At 42.8% G+C, this 24,188-nt stretch overlaps 1 protein-coding gene across 1 annotated transcript in view; it reads right to left on the bottom strand.

Moving 5' to 3' along the window:
* Window positions 1-554: 554 nt before the first annotated feature.
* The window catches only part of CMIP (c-Maf inducing protein), a 68,943-nt gene continuing 45,309 nt past the window's right edge, over window positions 555-24,188 (bottom strand). The window contains exons 11-21 of the mRNA XM_008945700.1: window positions 15,600-15,665; window positions 14,481-14,507; window positions 13,959-14,007; window positions 12,351-12,458; window positions 9,723-9,839; window positions 8,153-8,293; window positions 7,148-7,195; window positions 6,255-6,401; window positions 4,627-4,732; window positions 3,456-3,526; window positions 555-890 (exon numbers count right to left, since the gene is read on the bottom strand). Of these exons, the coding sequence (XP_008943948.1) occupies window positions 837-890; window positions 3,456-3,526; window positions 4,627-4,732; window positions 6,255-6,401; window positions 7,148-7,195; window positions 8,153-8,293; window positions 9,723-9,839; window positions 12,351-12,458; window positions 13,959-14,007; window positions 14,481-14,507; window positions 15,600-15,665 (934 nt within the window). The 3' untranslated portion in view covers window positions 555-836. The remainder of the gene's footprint in view (window positions 891-3,455; window positions 3,527-4,626; window positions 4,733-6,254; window positions 6,402-7,147; window positions 7,196-8,152; window positions 8,294-9,722; window positions 9,840-12,350; window positions 12,459-13,958; window positions 14,008-14,480; window positions 14,508-15,599; window positions 15,666-24,188) is intronic.

Raw genomic sequence — 24,188 nt, 5'->3', positions numbered from 1 at the left:
ATAATGTTTGAGCCATTTCGAAATCAAAAAGACAATGCGATGAACGGTGTGACAGAGGGAGTATAATACAGTATGCATTACTAAAAGGCAATTCTTCAAGGAGGACATTTCCTTTAAAAAAAATAATAATAACAACAAGACAGCAAACTAGTTTATACAGTACTATAGGCAAAAAAAAAAAGGGTAAAAGAATTAACAATTCATAAATAAAAGACAGGTCCCAGACCTGTTATTTGTGAACCATTTTCTTAAATAGGTGCATTATGTAAATCTTATGTACAACAAAATTACTTTGCATAACAACTGCAAGGACACAGAGGGAGGTGAAAATCATATCGGTTTTGGTTTTCTTCTCTTGAGATTTTTAAAGTTTGATTTTCTGGAGCAAAATGGGTGAAAGAGGAGTTCTGACTGGATGAGTGCCAGCCAAGGAAACCCAGGTAAATAATGACAAATGAGTAATTTTTTTTTCTCCACACGGCATAAAACACAAAGGCAAATAAAATCCACAACGGTGTTTTTTTTCCTCTTTATAATCCTCTTGCTGCTACAAAGTCCTCTTTTTTTTTTTTTTTCCTTCTCCTTTTCAGTTTAAATTATGTTGATTCCAAAATCACAAAGCTGAAAGAATCCGGCTGGGTCCAGGCTCACCCTGTCCCCCCCAACACACACAACATCACTCCTCTACCCCACTACCACGACTCCTACCACCAAGTCCCAGGACTCACTGCTCTACAGGTATCAGCCAAAAGTTATTTTCCGGTTCGTTTTTCTCTGTTTAAAAATCTTTTCCTTCTCATGAGAAGCAAAAGAGAAGAGTCGGAGGCAGGGAGAATTCACCACGCTTCGGTGTAGCGGACGTCCACTTCTTTCAGATTGGGTAGTTTGGCCTGTGTGGGACGTAGGAAAAGGACAGAATTAGTGACGCGTGCTCAGGACTCAGGAAAGAAGTTCCCACCAAATTTGTTCCACCAGCAAAGTGGGAGATGGACCTGTTGGCCACAGGGCACAGGAAGATGCTGTGACCTCGAGCCTGTGGAGCAGCCACGCTGAGGTCCACTAGGCGTACAAAGTCCTGGAGGTGCTGAGGCAGGCAGGAGGTGCTGGGCCTGGACAGACACCCGGGACCCAGTCACAGCTGCGGCGAGGCCCAGGGGCTCTAGCAAATGCCATGCACCAGCAGTCGGGTCCAGGTGGGAGCCCGAGCTTTACTTTTACACACATTTGTCTAGTCTGTACATGTATCTGGGGTAGTTGGTCCGACTCCAGCCGTGAAGGCCGTGGACTCCCACTGCAGCACACAGCCACACGTTCCTTCCTTGGCCTCCACGCCACGTCATCACTTCATTTTGCCCTCCACGCGTTAAAAGAATTTAGAGTGTGTTAGCAACTTTTGGTGTCTTTGTGGAGTCCTTTCCCTAACGCCACGGCACCTGGACACGCTGTTCCTGAACTACCCTGTGCAAGGCAGATGGAATCTCCTGTTTGCACTGTTCCTACCTGTCGGTCCCGTTTCCATCCTCTCTGACCATAATTGTACAGCTAATTTTCTCAAAACAAATAAACACGTTTAATTAGGCTAGGGCATAATTGAGGAGTTGGAAGTTTCTAAGAGTCATTATTACCTCACTCCCTGATTTATGTGCATGCATATTTTGATAAGAGCTAGTCATAATCCTACAGACACTGCCAGCAAATAATTTTTCAGTTAGGCAATAATGACTTCAGTAGTGGGTGTTTATTTATTGTCTGGTTCTGCCTGCCTGGTACATATGTGGGTGTCTGTGTGTGTGCAAGCGTGTTTAGTGGGGTGGGGGATGGAGCAAAGAGGAAATGTCATCACTGGCTTGTGCCCCAAATGCTCTCGCAGACCAAGGGGAGAAGAAGGAGAGATTTGTATCAGAAATGCATTCTTTGAAGTCTGAGCTGTTCTCCACAGACCTACAACCACGTGCCCCAGGGAAAGAAGCTATTACCCTCCTTCTGAACACACACAGAGCTCTAAAAAAATGCCCACTAAGATAAATCTCCATGAGAGCGGTGAGAGGGGAAAAAGTGAGGCATGCCTGTTCTCTCAGCTTTTTCAATTCTCTGCAGTCATCGGGACTTTGCTCACAGCCAGTTTTGCTGTTTGCCCTGGCAAGACACTTTCTTGTGCTGCTGCTAAGGACTGTTACTGCAACACCAGAGCAGAGGGAGCTGGTTGGGAAAATCCCAATTTCGGTATGAAGTTAGTGGCGAAGGGGCTCAGAAGCAGGGGCAGGACTGGGGGAGCCTTTCAATAGACTTGACTTCAGAGCTCTGGGCCAAACACAGAATTGACCTTGATTGTCTGGAAATGCTTGGGGCCTGATACAAGCTCCATTGTATGAACCCATCTGCAAGCCAGCTGTTAATTCCAAGGATGACTTCTGTGCATATACAATTGTGACACAAGTTTTGAAAACTTGATCTTGACAAATCCGTGCGAGCAGCATTGGAACTGAGTCCCTGGGGGAGCCCTGGCTCCACAGCCAGAACCAAAAATGTACGTTCACAGCGAATTTTGAAAGCAGAGCAGTTTCAGGACTTGCCTCAAGTTCAGAACTCAACCCAAGGTTGTGACCTTTTTGAGTAAACCTAGCACAATCTGAGGTTTCAACACACAAGACAACAATGTCGAGTTTCATCTTGAGCGCTGGGGTTTTTAAGGTAAGCCTGTGGGAGACGCGACTCAGGCAACACGAGAGTGAAAACAAAGCCTGTGTGAAATCTTGAAAGCCAACTCTTCTCAAGCAGCCCTTGTCTAGAACCACCTGGGGCCATTCCCCTCCCCCAGCTATCTTCTAGTTCTTTACACCGCTTTGCCAAAGTGGTTATAAATTCACAGTACAACTGGTAACACCAGACAGCTTAAGTGTCCAACTCAGGAACCAGGCTTTTGTGTAGGTGTTTCTGTTTAAAGCCCAGTTCTGCTCCAAGAGGTGTCAAGATAAACCTGCATCTTCCCCAATGCTTTTAATGCTCCCTTTGCACTCAGAATCAAAGCTCCATAATGCTGTTCACCCATGTTACTTTTGGTCTTGTTAACAGTGCAGGACATGTCTTTGGCGATGTGCACTAGCTTTTACCTCTCTCTGCATCAGAAGCCAACATGCTCCTATTTATGAAACCTCTACTGGTGATAGCACTGGCAAAAAGATTCAGTTCCTGATTCCAGCTCATACTCACACTCATCAGTTCAGCATATTAAATGTTTCCTGGGTCCATCAAAGCCAACAACCTCAGAATGCTGTTTTCAGACCTTGCCACCTTGTCTCCCCAAAATAATCCACTTCACCCTCTTCAGACTTTCATGCCACTCCCTCCACAGGGCCAACTCTCTGCACTAGGCACTACCACCATGCGCTTGCTAAATCTGCAAGCCCTCCTGGGCCAGCTACTTCTCATCTTTACCAGATGCAATTCAGAAATACCTTGAGATCTTCGTAGGTATCTGCTGAAAGTTTGGTGCTGTTCATATTTAAACTACACAGGCTCTTCATGGCTAAAAGAGAAAACACACAGATATTTATGAACAAGCTGCTTTTTCTTGAAATATCAGGCATACTGTAGGCCAAAGCATAAACAAGATATGACTATGTGCAGCTCTCTCAAGAAGAAGCTGAATAGAGTAAAATATAGAAGTACAAATGGATAAACAGCTGTTTGGGCCCTCATCCAGGAAAAAGTCCCTATTTAGGAAGGGCCATTAAGCATATGCTTAAGGCTGCTGACTTCAAAGGAGTTCAGGGTACTTATCATCGGTTTCCTGCACATTATTCTGAATAGTGCCCGTTCTCAGTGCTCTGCATGGTGTACAGGGGCTGTGCTGACCTAGCACTACTCCCTCTCCCCTCCCTCCCAATTCCATTTTAGGCTCCAGTACTTAGCAGAATAGTTTCCTAAGATGAGCCATAAGTACTGGCCTGTCTGGCACGTCTGTGTAGGATCAAGCCTATTAAAGGAGCCCTTTCAACCCAAGAGGCGAGGCTGCTGGATGTAGGAAAGAGTCTCATTCTGGTATGTCGAGCAGCTCTCAGTGCACAGGGAAGTCCCGAATGCTGCTTAGATAGTCCCCCTCTGCCTTGCCCTATTTAAACCAAGAACAGCAGGAGTTTCACCTCCCCAAAAAAGGAGGAACAAAAAGTGCCCAGAAGGGGTACAAAACCCACTGCACACAGTTGCTAAACTCACTAAGAAGTTGCTACACAGCTTCGCAACCTTTCCCTCCTGCACCACAAGGTCAGACTCCCACCAGAGGGGACACCCATGGGAGGGTGCAGGAAAAAATCTGGGAAGTCCCAGGGCAACAGGTCACCACGTGAGATGGAGACAAGCACCACCAGTAAAGTCAGAGGTAAGAGCTAGAGTATGGTCTGGGACAACAAAGCCCACACGAAGTCATAAAGCATCACCAGGCTCAGATCCCTGTCCCGCTGCCCTTGCCTGCACCTCAACAGGGAGGAGGGAAGTCTCAAACCCAAACACAACTGCAGCCTGCCCTAAGTCCCCATGGAAGCAGCGCTGTGGCAGCCACGAAATCCATCTGCTGCCTGAACCCAGGTGAATTCCCCCAGAGCCCCGCGGGTTCCTTTGGTCACTCACAGCTCAGCGCCAGCAGCCCGGCGTCGGTGACGGGGGTCTCGCACAGGTTGAGCACTTGCAGCATGGTGAGGTGTTCGGACAGAAGCCGCAGCCCCGCGTCTCCAAACTGCGGAGCACAAGCAAAGGTGCTTTCAAACACTGCAGCAACATCGTGTGCAAGCACCTCGGTGCAAATGGGGCACATGAAAGTGAGCTTTGCAGAGGAGCCCTCAAAGCCACGCTCAAATTGTTTACCACAATCTCAGATGGCAGGAGAGAAAGCAAATAGTTTTATCCCTATTTCGCAAATGAAAATCACAGAGAAATTAAGTGACTTGTGCACACTTAACCACAGGCCATCATTTCATTAGAATGGTGCCTTTGAAGTCTGGACTTTGTATGAGAGCTCCCACCCAGGCTATACAAGATGGTTAGGGCAGTCTTAGCCAGTTGCAGACCACATCACAAAAAAAAAAAAAAAAAGAAAAAGCAAAATGCAAGTGGTATTAATTAGCTATTTTGGTCTCAAGAACAATGTACTATTGATTGGTAATTGTTCTATTGACCCACTTTGTTTCTGCTGTTTTCAAAATTCTAGATTAATGGAAACCAGGATATCGCAAAACAAAATGGAATCTAAACTCTTTTTTTCCAATTAAAAATAAATCATACAAAAAGCAGGCTCTGTGTCCAGTAAAATCAAACTCATTTTGAGCAACAAGCATCAAAGTTTTCAAATCCAAAAGCTGCATTATTAAGACAGATCTGGGGAAGATACAAAACTGTCTTAGAACAAGCAAGCAATCAGATTCTACTTCACATCCTCCACACAAAAAGAGGAAATTTCTGGGACACAAAAGTAGTTAGGAAAACAAAATAAGATATCTACATGACATTTGAGTAAAAAAAAAAAAAAAAAAAAAGCTGCTTTTTGTGGTTGGACTGAGAATAATTGTATTTTCAGAGAGCACTACAGACACATGCTAACAGAAAATGGGGGAAATCTATTCAGTGGAGAACCTCAGAGACAAAAACCAGAAGGGAAAGGTAGAAGAAAAATTTAATTTTAAAAACTCTCTCAATTAACAGCTGAATAATTTACTCAGTTAACTTGGCCTCTTTTTGCTTACAAAATAACTGCATTCTCATTACAGTTTCCTTCTTTTCAGTCATTATTTGAGTTTCTTTTTGTTGCTGCTGTTTTTTAAAAAATTCTGGTTGATCAGCATTCAGGGCAATTCAGTGCCTACACTGCACAGACCCTATGTTTTGCTTGACCAGAGAAGCTGCACAGACTCATTTGTTTCATTCTAAATGAGTGAAAGCATAAGCACTTCTCAGATGAACAGCAGCACATATACTGCAAAGTACACAGTACCAACAATGCCTAACTGGAACATTCAACCCAAGATAGTAGCAACCCTTTCGTAATTAAAAATAAAATAAAATCTTTTATTTTAAAGAAAGGAAAAAGAAAAATCAGCCTCCAAGATGAGCCAGACCATAGAAAGACCCTGTAAAAATAGCATGAGGACAAACTCCTTCTAAGCAAGCCTCTTCACACACTCTTCTTGTGCTGACGTAACGTGAAATTTCAGAATTAGTCAGCACTGGTTCCTGCTCTGAGTTGCAGTCTGCAAAGCACTTACCTGAGTTGACCACAGGTTCAGCTGCTTGAGTGAAGGCAGTTTAATGAGGTGCTCAGCACAAGCACTCGTCACATTGGTAAAGGCCAGGCTGAGGTTTTCCAAATTTCCAAAAGATCCTGAGCTTAGCAAGCGGGCCAGGTCTGCATCCTGAAAGCAAAGGACAGATTGATAAGCGAGATTATTGACTCCTCAGCCTGCAATCATCTGCAGTGGTGTCACTGATACTGCTAACCAGCAAGGGTTGCACAACTATACCACTTGTTTACAGTAACAGAGAACCACACAGAGAAGTTTCTGTTTGTTTGGCAAGCAGCTGGGCTCTTGTGCCAGTGTTGCTTCACACACCCTGGGAAAAATTTATCCAGACATGAGGACCAAAATTTTCTTTGCATGTGTATCCTTATGAGACACGAAGGCTTCAGTGTCAGAACAAATATCAAAGATCTGTCTTTTCACTGCAAGTTCTAGACCCAAACTGTGCTCAGGACCTGGCCTCAGTGAAGTTAGTCTGTGCTTACAGGAGGCTGAACTGCAACAGTGAAGAGTCTCTTTCAGACTTTCACATCTAAGATCTAAACCTAGACATTATGAAGTCAGCTTTTTTAATGTAAAATTCTGTCCCCAAATCTACCGCTAGATCCTACTGTAACGTCTGAATCCATGCATTGGTATAGCTCTGACAGTCTGATGCTTGTACTGACGTTGGAAACTGCTGCACAGATGCAAGAGCAGAAATGTGCCCTTACTTGTCTAAGCTCCAGTTGTGTTGACAGAGCAAGTGGAATGGCTCCCCTCTCGACTGACCAAAACCACTGTGCCACATGGCCAACATAAATCAAGTGTTTAAATATGGAAAGACAAAGCTTGGTTTTGTATTGACATGATTAACTTACTGTGGACTTGGATGGCAGTGTTAACCTTGTGGGACCACCTTTTCTTTGCTGTAAGAGAGAAGATATTTTGGTCAAACAAGTTGCTATTCTACTTTTCAGACCAGCTGAAGTATAGCAAGGTCTCCACTAGAGTAAACCCTGCTCCAATTTCAAGGTCCCTGCCAGCCCTTCCACCTCTTCCCTGCTTTTTCTGCACTGACAGATTTTTTTCTGGGTGTGCTAGATGCAGGCCTGTTGCTACCCAGGGGACATCTACTAACTGCAGCTAGTGGTCTCTGCGCCACAGGTCAGCATTTTGTCTGACTCAGCCTGACAATATTTGGTTACTTTCACTTTAAAGGAAACAGCCTTAAAATGCTGGACTAAGATAGCAAATGGGTTGAGACTGTGCAGCTGATAAAATCATTTGACTTCAAAAAAAGCATATACTTTTTTGGCTGGGAGAGGAAGTTAAAGAAGACAAATATAAATGTGGAAGAGGGAAGAGAAAGATTTGTGGGCATGTTTGCACAGGTGAAAAAGTGGTAATGGAAGTAGATCTATCTTCAATCTGTAGATCTTGTCTTTAAAATCAGGAAAAAAGTCTTCTTCTCATAGGCTCTAGCTCCATGAACTAGATCTAAAGACCACCCCAGTGAAATGCTGTGAATGTCAAAGCATTAAGAAATACTGGCCAGCACTAGTACCATTTGCTACTCATATGTCAAGAGGTGGCAGAATTTGACAAGCTGACTTGTAAGATCTCAAGACAGCAGCATTTCACCTTTATTCTTCCACACAGATCCTAAACAGGTTATTGAATATCATTCATAAACATAGTATGGGATTAGACACATCAGTAAATATCACACAGTATATATATTCACAGTGAAATCCTCCAAATACTGCTCCCATCCTGTTGTTAACTGGGAATTTCACACCCTGCTTGTCTTTCTTTTGTACCTCCATTTCTGGCGAGTACAGAGCACAATGTGCTATGGCAATACTGCATGCAGGGTGACATACCAGCTCTTTTAACTCCCTCTGCCTGTCACACAGCTGTTCATACATTCTCTTTCCCACGTCTGTGCTTTCCAGGGTAGAGATGATCTGGAGCTGGGTGTCGTTGTTATCAATAATGTTGTATTCCAGCATCAAACACAAAATCTAGTAGGGAATGAAAGAGAAGTTGTCACTGCAGTGCTCACATTCCATTTCTTCCAAATATCTTAATTACACTGGGCATGCTAGTTTAAATTACTGGGTAATTTTTCAGAGTGTGCACTATGCAGGCTAGATTTGAGGACCGTAGCAACATTTACTGACCTTCCAACAGAAGAAACCAATTTTTTATGAATAAAGAATGACCTCTAATTTCTGAAAGTCAGCCTGTCTATCCTGCCTTCCATTAGTGCCCATTCCTTCTGGGAGGTGCAATTACTCTGTGTGAGTCCTGGAAGCGAGCTTCACGCCACAGTCCTCTTCAAAACAGGTCCCATCAATCCAGTATTTCCCAGGTACACCAGCTAGACATCCAACTGGCAAACTGGGGACATTACACATGAGCTGTACAGCCAAGCAGTTCCTGAAGTGCTGGATTTTCTGTCCCTGAGTGCTGGGGTTTCTGTGTAAGCAGAATGCATGGGAAGTCTATCCAGCCTACAAGGCAGGATGGGGAAAAGCCAGAGAGGCTCTGAGAGAGGATGATGGTGGGAGCTTGCTGCTGTGGTCAGGACACTCTCCTTCTCACTGGGAACACACCTGACCCACCCCTGGGCAAGGGGCTACCAGGAGCAAGTTAAGACACCAGGGAAGGATTCAAATAAGCCACATGGGATTGAAACACAAGCTGCCCCCTCCATGCTGCCTTTCCTTCTCAGCTACATATCACACCTCTGCAATTAAAATGCAAAGTTTTTATTCCCTCCATAATTTTAATTATTTTAAATGAAGAAAAAAATCAAGCAGCATTATATTCAAACTTACACAGCACACTCTTTTGTTTACAGGATTAAAATAGCATGCACAGATCTAAGCCAATGAAAAATTGTCACTCTTTACACCTATTTAAACACCCCCTATATCCATTTAAAATATATAACGACATTTGTCAAAAAACTTCTCTAAAAAAACACAGAAAAATCTGTATAAACTATTAGTGCAACAAAAACACCCAATCATAAGCACAAAAAATTTGTACTAAATCAGGTAAATAAGGCTTTGTAAATGCACTTCTTGTGCACTGCTCATTTGCAGGTGGCAAGACAAACATCAGGCATTTAGTCATAGAAAAGCCTTGTGGTTCTGAATTGTCACATAGGCCACAGCCTATGCCATCACGGCCATTTATTTCCCACCTTTGCCTCTCCAAAAATTCTTGCATGAACCTTTTGTGTAATTCACACTCACATCTGCAGAACAACAATGTTCTGTTCCACTTAAGAGAAACACAACTGCCTGCTGCCAGACTTTGGTATGACACAAACCTGAACTCAGCTTCTCTAGTTCCCCTAGATGTAATTCTGGGAAAGGCAGTGTGAAACTGAATCTGGATACTGCTCGTAAATCTGTATGACTATGTATGTCTAGGGCTTACCTCCACCATCGTCTGGTTACCCCTCAACGCCAGTAGCATGCAAGGTCCTAATTTATTTTCAGCCAGTGAAAGCAGGAACTTCTTTGTTTTATAGCAGGATCCCATTAAAATATGAACCTATTTGAGAAAGAGAGCTAAAATTAGAGGTGTAAGCCTAAGAGACACATATACCTCTGGAAGGGATGTTGTTAGGCAGTCAAATGAATATAAGTGTTAAGAACAACCCTAAAGAGAGGGAGTCCCTCATGATTATGGCTGCAGTCTCTCAACAGCTTTACTGCTGACTGGAAATGACTTTTTGGAAAAGGTGATGCCTAGAGAGATCTGAGGGAGCTGGTACTTTTCCTCCATAAAGGAGCTCGGCTGACAGCCCAGGGGCCTGATATAGGCTCCCCAGGAAACATCAGAGCAGCTGTGCAATTGCCCCTGTCCCCAGTAACACGATGAACCCAGCCCCAGGGGAACCACAGGAGATTTTGCTTTCGCATCTGTTTGCGGTTCGGTTTCTCTGGAAATGCCAGCTGGTGAGCAAGGGTTGTGTGGGCTGGATGTCTAGGTGAAAGCGTGCTGCTGAGCTGCTGGCTGAACACAGGCCTTGGTTAAGGGGTGGTGATGGACAAAATCACCTGTTCAGAACAGGCAGAGAGGAGATAACTGGGAAAGGAAGGAGAGCCTTAAGAAAATGCAGCAATCCTGAGCCCTAGGTCAGGGATGATTTCATATCCTTTCCTGCTCTTGGGTCATTGCCTTGCTCTTCCTTTTGCTCATTTTCCTCTAAAAGGAAAGAAATGCTGAGAACACTGCCTAAGTAAGACTCCTTCAAGCCCACTAGCTGACAAAAATGTCCTGTGGACTCTCTGCAAGCTCGAGAAAGCCTCAGATGATATCATAGGGTAACACCTATGGCAGAAATGCAAGGCCACCTGTACAAATCAAACATAAGAGTCTCTTCTCACAAAAGGGGTTGGCAATTTTTTTTCCCATTTAAAACCCCTAGAGAGTTAGCTGTAGAGAATTTTTTGTGTCTAGGTGAAAGTCTTAAATTTTATGATTCACCAGCTTGCTGGCAGAGCAGTGTGTGAGAATTTGTCCACTGATCTGGGCAGTAAGAGTCCCATTACACAGACACAACAACAGCACTACTCTACAATAAGCTTTTAAATAGGTCCTGTGGTTCCTAGTATTGCCTGGTCTATGTTCAGCATTGCTGAAGATATTGCAGACATGCCATGAGGGAGTCAATTCCACATGCATCATGTGTTAGCATGCAATTCTTCCTCCTCATGGCTTCATTACTAGCAAGGCATTTAGAAAAATTACAAAACCTTTTTTTCTTAAATATCGATCAGCTCAGGTGGCCTTTAAAAACAGTAAGCTTCAAGCCAGAAAGGATTTTATTTCCTGCAGTTACCATTAAGCTCTTCCAATGGTTTTCTTGAGCGATATCGATGCTAACACTAATGTAAGGTTTATCTCAGAACAGGATGTTTTTCAAACTTTATGGTTAGTTGTTAGCAGCTCTTTAAGTATTTATCAACATCCTTGCAAAGGCCACAGAGTACTGCATATTAATGTGTGTTAGTATTGTGCGCTCTTATGCACACCATCTCCTCATGCTCATAAATATCTTGGACCACAAAAGCTCTCAGGAATAATAATATGGTTCTGAAGAAATTTTCTTTTCAAACACAGAAGAAATAGAATCAGTGAAGATGGATCAAACCTTTTGTGAACAGTCTTTGTGCATTATCTGTTTCAAAGGTATCTGATCCAGCTGAACTTAAGAGTATAGACAAGCACGTGTGTTCTTCACGTCCCAAAACGTTCAGCACTTTGGAGACACACAAAGTGTATAATCTCCCTGAAAGTCACTTCACTGTTTACACAACAGCAGACTTCAGCACATGTTTTTCTCCTTGCAAAGAAAGTAATATAATTTCTATCTTACTTGCTGTATGGTGGATTAATGTACAATGAGACCTACGTGAGTTGCCCCAGGTTGCACAGGAAGACAGTGCCAGCTTCAGTTTGTACCTGTTATTTTCTGTCTAGTCCTTCTAAGAATTACAAAAGAATAACTGTGGGAAATGAAATGCTACTTTCTAATTAAACCTCCCCTCAACAATGTAATTGCACAGTGAAACTGCTAACACATTTTTGTGTCTATTTATCGATCCTTTGATTAATCAGTGTTATTGTTGTTTTGAAATTTCAGGGTAGGTAGCCTATAAATGAAAACCATAGATGTGGATGTGCAGAACAGTCCATCTCCCCTTATCTCCCAGCACTCCATAATTCTCTGAGTTTTTTATACAGACAAACAGACATATTTATAAATACAAAAATAGGTACACACACACTTACATGTGTGGTTCTGTGCATTACACTACCACTAAAAAACACAAAGTACAAAAAGAGAAAACTAATATGCTAATCAAATGGCAGCTGCAAGGAAGCTCAGTGGATCTGGTGATACAAAGACTTAGAATTCCTCATGAACTCGTGCTTTTACAGAACCATGATTTTGATAGTTTTTTGACAAAAGCAATTAAATATTGTTATTGCAAACTACACATTATCTACTTACAGCAAAGAAGTTACTAAACTCACATTATTGCAGACACGTACCATACTGGCAAACAGCTCTCCATCATCATCACATGCCACCCCTCCAGGACTGTAGAGCTGGAACCAGCCGTCTTTGCCAGCCCGCACACTCAGCAAACATGAGTGGACCTGCCAGAAAGTGAAGACATTGGGAAGGTTACAGTTCTTGGCAACATTCTCCAGCCTCTCCCACACCGGGCCAAAAGAAGGAACTGCAAAACCAGGGACTGATGGAAATGTCATGGCTAATATTCCAATCTATAGAGCTGCAGGCAAGTCTCCACTCACACAATCCATTGTTTCAGTATAAACAAGGAGGGAAGCTGTATCATCACACATTGCATGGCCTTTTTCATTCCCTTTACACAAATCACATACAAAATGGTTCTAATCTAGAACTGCTCCTTTCACCTGGAAGAGAAACCCTGAACCTACCAAAAAAACAAACCAAAACAACCCCCCAAATTTCTGAGCTTCTGCCACTTTCCCTCCATGCTGGCAGCATGTGTGTCTATACTCCTGATGTGATCTGCATACCAAATGCAGTGGCTGATAGCGTGCCCATTCCAATCATTAAAAATTCTTCTTACTCCTGCTATAATAAAATCTGACCACAGTCACAGTGCATGAAGTCCACAAGGAAAATTCAACAGGGATATGTAAGACAGAAGAATTGGCACCCGTGAGCAACCACTGGTCTAAATTTGGCCCAGATTATTATATCTGGTAGAGATTATTATATCTAGTTCCACAGTTAAACAGATGAGTCACAATTAAGCTCTTTTTTCCCCCCTTTTCCTACATTTTTTTTTCTTTTCCCCCTTGAAGAGACAGATGTTCTATTTCAATTTCTGAGGTGTGGAGGGGGGAAGGTAAAGTCCACGCTTCTTCCTTTGGGCACGTAACACTAGCCACAGATGAGATCCTGGTGCCAGTCTAAGACATCTCTCATCTGACAAGGCTGGCTACTGCACACAAAGGCTAAAACCATGAAACCAGGAGTTCTGGGCAATGCTGACGAAAACACAGCCTCCTCAGCCACAGTCTGGGGGAGCTTTCTTCCTTTCTGTGGATGAGAGGTTCCCTCTGACTCAGCCAAAGCTGACGATGTTGAGCAAGTGACACGAGCAGCTACGAAGCAGTCAGCCACCATGAGCCTGCAGCTACCCACTCCTGCCAGCAACACACCTCCCACCCCCTTTCTCCTGCTAATTTATGGGAATTATGGTCATTTGCACACAATGCAACCGAAACACAGCTAAATAAAACCTGTTATTTTGTAAGCTGTACGGATCCATTGATTTTGCTTCTCTTGGTTTTTTTTTAGTACCAAAGATGAAAAGCTCTAAGAGATCCAACAGAGTGGGAAAATCTTGCTGGTTGCAGTTTACTACAGAGCAAGGACAGCAACTGATGCCAGACGAGGAGGTCACAAGACATGTTTATACATAAGGCAAGAAACCAGTCATACTAAGACTGTGTGCCCTGTGTGGCTATTCTCCTTAAGAGACTTAAGCACAGCAAAACCACACCATGTTTTGGAACAAGCTACTTAACGAGAGATCTTCTGAACAAGTATACTTGCAATCCCTGCAATTAATACTTTGTGTAAACTGGCAATAAACTCACTTCTTGCCTCGGGTCTTCTGCAAATCTCTGAATCACATATTTCAGCTCCCTGGGAAAAAAAAAAAAAGCAGTTAAAAGGACAAGAATAAGCAGTTGCTGGCTGCATTATTCACACAATTGTCACATTTCTCTTGGTTTATACTTCATATAAACCATTCATGCACTTTGGAGAGAAACAAGTTGCACTGCTTCCAGAGGAAGGAAATATGAAGTCTAAAAGTGACTACCAAGGACAGTGTCTATTCATGATAGCCTAGAAAAGCTTTCAGAGACATGCAGTGGCAAACTCGTTTGTAAATTCTATCAGCATCCAGTGTCTTTAATCCTTGGACTTCTGTTGTCACAGTAAATTACAAAGGAAGCTAAATCTTTTTATTGCTAACAGAACATGCTTACAGCCCCTCACAGATAAAAACATCAGAGACACAATACTGAATAATGCATCATTGCTATTACTGACTTGTACAAATATTTTAATTAATTACCCTCCTTCAATAAAACAACTGAACCCCACAAACTTACTTTGTGAATTTCTCATGTGCAAGAGCCCTGAAATTTAAAACAGCAGAGTGTGAGTCTCTGGAAGAAGTAAAGGAGGGGAAAAAAACAAATGAGAAAAACCCCCAACCACCCACTTTTCATTTCTTTCCAGATAATGAAAGGATTTGCTAAGCAACTGTAGCACACAAGACACAAAACTAATCTTTCTAAAAAGATCAGGTAAAGTCTCCCTCATTAAGCTAGGGGATGAAAAAATGAAAGAAAAAAAAATCAAATCCTGTAGCTTTTCCTGAATCCTGCCTTAGACAAGGAACTGACTAATGTCAGTGGGAGCTCTGGGTCAGAAGAAAGTAAGTAAAAGACTTAGAGTACAGCTATATAATTACAAACAGAACTTTGGCTACCTCCAAGAGCCAGGTGAATGCTTTAATTGCAATGCAATTAAGGTTGGTCACAGCTAATTAACATCATACATCAGTGAAGCAATTAATGGTCACTCTGTGAAGTGCCTTGCATCATGATATGGTTTACAGTTCCCCCAGGACTCCCGTTTGACTTGGGCAAATGATGTCTCTGCTGCCTATCTCCAAGCTCTCGCTGTAGCCCAGGTAACCTGGCATGGAGCATTAGACCTCTCTGATTCAAGACATCAGGTCATTAGGGGATGTGATAAGCTAGCAAATTGTGCAATTATAAGTTGTAATGTTTGCCCGTGGAGGTCTGCATTTTATAAACACTACTGTTCATTAATAGGTTTCTGAGGGAGCTGGGCTGATCTGTTGGGTACCTTCTTCATTTAAGGGAAAATACAAACCATACGAGTCTCTGTGACACCAGTAAAGCCTCCTCCTCCACTAAATCCCTCACTTGGCTCTCTCCTCACCAGCTTTCCTTCCTCTCCCGTCTGCCTGTCTCTCTAGTTAGCCGCTTTTCTCTTCAGGATCAGAGAAACGGCAAAGGGAGGAGAAGATGGGGAAGTCTTCACATCCTTCTGCACCAGTCAAAATCAACTCTAGCTTCTCAATCAATGGTAGAGGCCCAAAGCTCCTATTACTAACAGTTTTTACTTGACATTGTATTTCACCATAAAACAACAGTAACAATAATAAACCAGTAAATATTAAACTAGTGCAAACTTACTCCTTGGGAAATGGGATAGGTTGAAGCAAGCTGGCCAGGGCTGGTCTCCAGTCATCATAGTCTGACCTGAAAAACCAACGTTTTATTAATAGGTTATCAAGTATTAAATATGGTTTGTCAACAGGTAGGTTCAAGGAGTTAAAAGCTTTTTACTGCAGGCACCAGCAACCCTCCTGTTTTACTGAGACGCTCTGAAGATCTACAGTGACATTTCCCTTCCAATTTTCAACACATTCTCCACTGGGGCACAATAAATCTGGTATTTACAATGACCTCCAGAGAGGCCTTCTTTATGTCAACTTGAAGACATCTGCTGTTTATGAAACCTGTTGACATTTAATCACTAAGTAATAGTTTCATCTAAGTTGACAGAGCAATTACCAGGCCATTGCTATTTACAGCTCTGCTCTGCGTTTAATTGGAACTTTTTTTTTGCTTTAAGACATAGTTTTGTAAAAATAAAGACACTCCCCCTTTTGACACTGGTACAAAGGAATGGGTCAGTTTAAACAGTACCAAGTCTTTAGCTTAAGAGGCACTTTGTTTTCATCTCTGCTGTCCAAATACAGAACTGCCCTTCCACAAGGAGCCATCCATAAGGGGATGCTCCTGTGAACTAGGATAAAGAGAACATTTTGCTCTACAGCATGCACTGGTCACTGCTTATTAATCTGGCAGCACATCACCTCGAGCACATGAGGCCACTCTCACTCCAGTTCACACCACTGAATACACACAGAACTGAAAGTAGTAAGTCTCATATGGGGTGAAACACCTTGGGATGTCTGTGGAAGACAGCACAGAAGAGCCTACTGTCTCCTCTTACTGCTCTCACCCTTTGGATTTCAGTTTTAAAAGCCAGATTATTGGCTGCAGCATACTGCAAATTTGGCACAAACTTACAGTGTTTCTTTAGGAAGGAACGAAGTGTAATGTTCTCAGATAGACAATATCTACTGATAGCACTACAGACAACATATGCACAGGAAGCATTCCAAAAGAATGCATTTTTTGCATTTTCTAGCCCAGAGAAACTGAGGATGGATGCATTTCCAAAAGTCTCAGTCATTTTTTGAGCCACGTAAACCAGAGATTTCCATAAACTAATGATACACATGATGCTGGACAGTTCACAAAGGCATGTTCATGGACACAAAGAAAACTCCTGTGCATGAGCAGGGGATTCTTAAGAAGCAACATGCAGAGAAATTTTAATTGAAGGGATAATCATGATGTCATAATCAGCCAGGGAGGCAGTTATCACTTTCCCAAGAGTAGTATGAGTTCAGATTACAAAAATAGATAGTATCTCAAGCAAGTAACCAATCCACAAGAACAAGTGTGATCTGACAGTAGCTTAACATAGGAAACACCAGATGAATGCCATACAAAAGCGCTGGGGAATGGGATGTAGCTCTTCTTCCACACTGTGCAAAAATCCCATGTTCAGTAAAGACACTCTTCTTTCCCAGGGCAGGCACAGCCAGGCACAAACCTAAATGCCTGTAACTTCAGTAGGCAACTTCAGCGAGTAGCCCTGCCCTTCTCACAGCTGCATTACCAGACAACCCCAGTACACAATTCCCAGTCACTTCCTGAATTTCCTCTACTAAGAGACCAAAAACCACAACATTGTGTTGAGTTCAGGGAGATGTCTCCTCTCTCAACTGCAGTTGTTAAATAACCCTAAAATCACTTAGATACAAGGCTGGGGCTTAAAGGCAACAGTTCAGCGACTGAGGTGGCACTGGCCAGGTAAAAACTCAGCACTGGTCCTCTTGGAAACACCAAACAAGTAATGTCTGAAAGTCTGAGAGATGTCCCCTCATAAATACAACTTGTTTATTTTCCTGTTCTTATCTTTAGCATTTGAGGCACAAAGCATAACACATGTGAAGCTACAGTAATGCAAAAAAGAAATATCATGTCCATGTGACTTGTGCTCAGTCATTGAGTCATTGAGCCTAATTTTCTCCTCCATCAAATATCCTATTTTTGGGTTTAAATCAGGAGCAACTCTGAGCTCAGTGGTGTTACACTAACCTAAAGCAAGTGCAAGTCCATCACAGATTGAGCACTTTGTGATTACCCATTCATAGGGTTCTTTCCAGAGACTAAAAAAAAACCCCTTACCTGTTTTTAGGCACTGAACAAGCTAGGCAGAACAACTACTTTGGTGCCTCAGAACAGTGAGACCTGAAGCAGAACTTCATTACAAGGGGCTGTTTTTTCCACTTGGTCTGTGTAAAGTGAATACTGTGAAACACCTGAGGATAGGGCTTGTCATATAAACTGAAAAAAAAAAAAAATCAAAAAAACCTCTGACATAGCCACTCTAAGACAAGTTCTCTGGGTTCTTTTAACAGAGCTTTGATTAATTAAGGCTCTCTACAAGACTATTTGCTGTTTATGACCTACAGACAAATTGAAGGTGTCAGTGACACAGAACTCTGACCTGTGTTCAGATTCATCTGAAAGTCTCTTGTCTACCTACCAGGTTTCTGTAGGAGACAGATGATGCAACATATCTGTAGCTGCAGCCATGAGAAGAGCCAGAAGTCTCTGATCCACACCACCTGGGTTTCACTACGTTTGTTAGGTATGAGAACATAGTCCAGACCACAAGAAGTAGTTAGGCCTAGAGCTGACACCACAGTTCCACTCAAAGACCCATCGCTGCACTCAAGGAGCTGTGCACTCTCCTGTTGCCATTCACAGCCCCGGCAGCAGCGAGTCCTGCAGCGCTGTCCTCTCGGGATCACTGCTGCACCCAAGCCTCAAGTCACCCTCCACATCACAGCCCCACACCTTTCAAGCAACCCCTGGGTGCAGCTTGAATGCTGGCCCTGGAAAGCTCAGGCATGGGCCACAGTGCCAGTGCTTAGGTCCTCAAAGAACTGACAATCTAATGATCAGTCTTCCTAACGAGCAATCTCCTTTCTTTCTTTCTTTTTGTTTTTTTAAATAGACAGACTCTTTGGAAATGCCTAGTAGACCAGTAGCTGATTTCACTCTGTAAATGACATACTTTATTGTTAGATGCAAATAACTTTAAGAGCAGATTTTTGAGAAGGAAAGACCTGAATGTCAAAAGGCTGTGTTAGGAAATTCAAAGATGTTAAAAGTGTTTCACATCATATGAGATACAGCACCTACAAATCTCTCCTAGCGGAAGCTTAAAAGCTGAGACCCACTTGGAGGCTTAGTTCCTGTGACATCTCAGGTTAAGTGTTACACCACTAAAATTCCTCCTTGAGCAACCTGGAGAGTTGTGACTAGCAATAATGTGAACCAATCAATTTTTCATGGCTGATCTTCAACGGAAATTGCAAGAGGAGGAAAAGAGCTGCTTTGTAATAGACTCAGACCGAGTGAAACACTGCAGACAGAACTGGACAGTGTAACTCTCTGACTGTTCTGGAAGCTGGGAGTTACGTATGGCATCCATTTGCAGAGCAGGTCTGTGAGAGGGCAGTGAAAATAAACCAGAGCCTGTCTTCCTAGGAGAAGAAAGAAAGAAAATTGTCTCCTATGAAATATATAAAGTTTAGTCACAGGAGTGGGACCTGAACATAAAATCTACACAGCTTGTAATCCCTTCAATCTGAGCTAGGAAACATGAAACAAACAGAGCAGCAGAATAAAACCAAACTACTTATTAAAAGCCTACAGTGTTTCTCCTCCTCCCACCTATTCCTTTTTCAAAAACATTTTCCTTCTGTCTTCTTTCATTTCAGACAGTCACTTTTTTTTTGGTCCATTCAAAGCTCTAACACAAGACAGAAGCGTTTGAAGCAGGGAAAGAAAGGGAGACAGATTAGCTCTGGCTGCAGTTAACAACCACTGCAATGAACCAGACAAAGAGGCCGTGCCAGGAGGAGGAGGCAGCACAGAGCTACAGGGAGAACTCGGGAGAGTGCCTGTGACAAACCCCCTCTGGAGCTCTTCAAACGGAGCTCGGCTGAATGCTCAGGCTCATCAAACACCTTAAAAATCTCAGTTCTGGCCTTATAAAAGCAGAGGGGGAGAAAGACTCCCTGATGTAGTCACTGGCTCTGATTTTTGCAGGATTTGCAATTTTAGGCGAGGAGAACAGCAGTCAAGCCTGATCTATGGGTCTGTGGGAAACATGTGCTGGGCTGGAGCTCAGGTGCCCAGGGGGTGAAGGCTGGCAGAGCAGCTACCTGCTACCACACACAGCTTTACTCACCCACAAACCTTTTGTAGAGGACTGGCCAGAATATTGGCCAACCATAATAACGAAATAAGCCCAACTGCAGTGACTTTGCCTGTGGGCCACCGTCACTACTGGCCTGCCAACACGACACATTTTCCTTCCCGGGATCACCTTTCACCAGAATGAAAACCTGCCCGTATGTCATGTGCGGCACAAACAACCCAAAACATATTAGCAGCCCAGGGCAACCCTGATAAACATGACATAAGAGAATCCACTTGGGATATTCAGAGCATGCCACTGACCTATTGGGGAATGCAGAGAAGGCAGGGGAAGCTCCAGTGGGCACTTGCGTTTGGAAAGCTGTTGGTCTTATCACCAAGGGACTGCAAGCCCCGAGTCCTCTGGTTTTAGAGGATAATAGAGACAATGAGCAGCTACTTGGAAGCAGCTTGTTTCTCCAGACTGAGTAGTTTGACAAGATCAAAAAATCTTTTTTTAAGTCTTCTGTTATCAGATAATAATACGATGACCAAGTCCCCCTGACACGTACCTTACCCCTTCTTTGCCTGCTTCTAGATCCAACTCCTCTGAATTGTGTGAAGTTTAGCTCAGGGCTCCAGGGTAGGCTGAGAAAAAGCCCCATCAGACCCCCTGTCACATAAGGCCCAAACTGGCTATCTGCAAAACAGTGAGATACCCTCTCATGTTCAAAAACATTCAAAATGTTCTTTTGAGCTGGGCTTGTTTGTTTTTTCAAAAGAAGAAAATTTAGCACCACTGAAAGGCCTGCCGTGGACAGGAAAGGCCTCCACTGCTCACAGTTGGCATGGCTGCAAAGCAACTGCAAACAGCAACGCAAGTTTTTGCCCAAAGGAGCCAACTCTACCCTGGTCACTCAGGCCCCAGAGAGGGGTACAAGTGTCTGGGTATCTGGAAGGACCCTTGGCACTACAGGCAGCCATGGAAACAAAAACACAGACAAAGGGTGACAGCTTATGATACACCATCACTACTGCCAAAGGCTCCCTAAAAGGTGTCTGCTCTTGCAGCCAGCCTAGTTTGTTCTTTGTTGATCCAAATTTCACTACAGGCACAGTTTAAGTTTCCCCCCATATGCTGGGTGTTGCCAGGGGAATCAGTAGTGTCCTTCAGGTGACACGCAGCCTTTGCAGTTACCCAGTCCAAGGAAGAGGACACACAGCCCCTTTTGCTGCAGATTTCTGTAACTGCAGTTGTGCTGCTCAAGCATGAGTTTGGCTGCATCAGGGACTCCCTAATGCACGGAAACATCCACATGCAAGTAGGAGCTGGACAACACTAAGCAGCTCTCGGAGCCTCTAATTTAATATGACAAACAGAAAAATATAAATTAATTTAGTGCATTTTCTATGCGCCAGTTCAAGGCTTGTAGCATTCAGGAGGCACTGACTGGCATCAGTAACACTATCAGAGTCCAGAATGCATTAGAGCATATTGACATAGGAGTTTGAGACACTTGGGTGCAGGACAAAAATACCACGTTCCACTAGAGACTGTCTCTCCTTTAAAATCTACCCAGACTTTGGGTCATCTGTCAACATCCTTAAAATCATGATTTTTCTCTCTTCCTTTAGTATGCAATAGTTGTGTTCTGTTACTCAACTACATTAAGAAAAGGGTCAAAGACCTTCTTGGTGCTATGATGAGCTACACAGATGAACTAACCTACCCATTTAGCCTTCTGTGCAAAAAGTGAGGTATTACAGTGATCATTAAATAATTGCTGTTACATTTTAATCAATATTAGAAATGCTTTTTTTTTTTTAAAAAAAAGTATTGTGTAGGAGTTAGGTGAACAATAAAACGTCCGCTGCTGAAGACACTGTGAAGAATTCTTATTTGCTCGACTTTCAATAATTAAAACCTGCCTAAATAAATTACTCCCTGCTGCCCTAAGTTAATTAAGAAAAAAAGATCTCATTGTTGGTGACTCTCTTGTTTTGATGATGATATTGAGTCAGACACCTAAAAGAACAATTAATTTCAATGCTAAGCAACTTATTTATGTTTGGCTTACCACCGTTATTAATAAGAACATTATTTTAGTGACTGCCTGCTGAGAGCTCAGCTCCTGGATAGCAGTTGTTTTATAATGACATTGTTTTCTTCCTACTGGCATGTTCTTCAGCTCTCTTTCTTCATATTCTCAGTTTTTCAAGGTACAGTAATAGTATTTAGTGCATCAGAAAACCTTTGGTCAAGAAGAGTTGGAGCATGCAAGGAATCAGCACCACAACAGCATTACATTGCATTTTTGTTACTAGCCCTCCTACAATGCTTTTACACGACTGGTTTCAGACTTTAAAAAACAACATTCAAAATCTTTACTTCTGTTTAACAGAAAAGGAAACTGAGGCAAAAAAAGAAGCGATTTACCCAAAATCTCCTAGTAAGCCAGTAGGAGAATCAGCAGCAGAACTCGTTTCTACATTAAAGCTTTCAGGTTCCACAAAGATCAATGGATGAATAGGAACAGAAGGGAACCCAAATCTTTGGAGCCACAAAATATACCAGCCATGGCTCTGCCTTTTAAACCATCCTATACTCTCATAGGCTGTGATTTCTCAAGCAGGGTGTGGACTCTGGCAAGGCAATCTGAGGAGAGTTGCACCCATTTTCTAGTATCTATGGTCCTTGACTTTACACATCCTGCGGGTGAATTACCATTGTACAAGCTGAAAAAGGGCACAAAGCTGCTCCACACCTACAACCTGTGTGGTAACAATAACAGATTCCCATTTTCACTCCTGCTATCAAAGAGCCCAACGTCTAACAAGACAGCAAACATCAAAAGCCCAAGTTATTTTAAGGTATGGAGTGAAATAAGAGTTTGTTGTGAAGGAAATTATACGGGAATTGAGACTTGGCATATCAAATGTTTCAAATGGGGAGAGTCTGTGAGGAAGAACATGCCTATTTGTGAATTTGTTTGTCAGTGTGTGTCAGCTGCATGATGAAACCAAACCCATCAATGCTTAATGAGTCAGCATCCAAGCCAGCATCACAACCGAAAGAGTTCACAGTATTTATGAAAAACAGCTAGAGTCAAGGGGATGGCAATAAATACACCATGTGTTTAACGTAGCACCCGGATGCATGAAGACTTGGAAGCAACCAGATGAAGCAAAGTCAGATGCTGTGTTTTGTAATGCAAACATTTTTAAAAGGCAGAAGAAGCTAGGCCAGGAGGAGAAAAATAAATAAAATTAGCCTTCAGCAACTTCATGCTCAATAACCTGATGGGAATACTGTCTTTGATTCACCTGTCCTGACCCAAGGTCTGCATGTCTGCTTATGTATGTATTTGCAAGCCAGCTCTGCAAGTGAGGGAAAGAATTATGCTGAAAACAGGTACTACGTATTTTTTAAAAAATGAAAATATGGGACAAAACCTTCACAAAATCCTCCATTGTGGCAGCTGGACTTCATTTAATTCCTTCAAAAGCATACACTCAGATTTGCTTTTGACTTCAGTGTCGCCACATGCTCATGGTTTACAGTGGAATCCAAATCGTAGAATCATAGAATCATAGGGGTTGGAAGGGACCTTGAAAGATCATCTAGTCCAACCCCTCTGCCAGAGCAGGACCACCTAGAGTACATCACACAGGAAGGCGTCCAGGCGGGTTTTGAATGACTCCAGTGAAGGAGACTCCACAACCTCTCTGGGCAGCCTGTTCCAGTGCTCCGGCACCCTCACAGTGAAAAAATTTTTCCTGATATTCACCTTGAACCTCCTATGCTCCAATTTGCACCCATTACCCCTTGTCCTATCATAGGTCATCACTGAAAAAAGCTTAATCCCATCTTCCTGACACTCACCCTTTACATATTTGTAAACATTGATGAGATCACCCCTCAGTCTCCTTTTCTCCAGGCTAAAGAGACCCAGCTCCCTCAAACTTCAACCACTGCGTCTTAGATCCTAAAAACCCCAACTTTTACTTCATTAAGCCCTACATTTAAAAAAAAATAATTAATGTAAAAATACAACAGTTTTCCCAAAGACATACTGCAACTCAGTATTAGAGCTGGCTGTCAAAGTCAACAAGGTTGGTTTACTGCACTTCTATTACAAGCTTCCATTCTGCAGTCCACCTTTTGTGTTAGCCTTTTTCCTTTATTTAGACAGGAGAAAAACAAGCTTTGCCTGAACTTTCATATTCCTCTTGAAGATATTCAGAAGATTTGCCTCCCAGGATACCACGAAGCCACCACTTCATAAAGGCTATCTGAGCTCTTGTTCACTGCTACAGGTGCACTGTACCAAAGCAACTGTTTGACAAATAGAGGTTCCACTCAAATACAAATAAATCTGAACAAGTCATAAAACTTTTTACAAATGTGTGAAGGGACAACACCTAAGAGAA

Source organism: Merops nubicus, unplaced genomic scaffold, assembly GCF_000691845.1.
Source record: "Merops nubicus isolate BGI_N331 unplaced genomic scaffold, ASM69184v1 scaffold22158, whole genome shotgun sequence".
Classification (NCBI taxonomy): Eukaryota; Metazoa; Chordata; class Aves; order Coraciiformes; family Meropidae; genus Merops; species Merops nubicus.
This window is presented reverse-complemented; position numbering and strand designations above follow the sequence as displayed.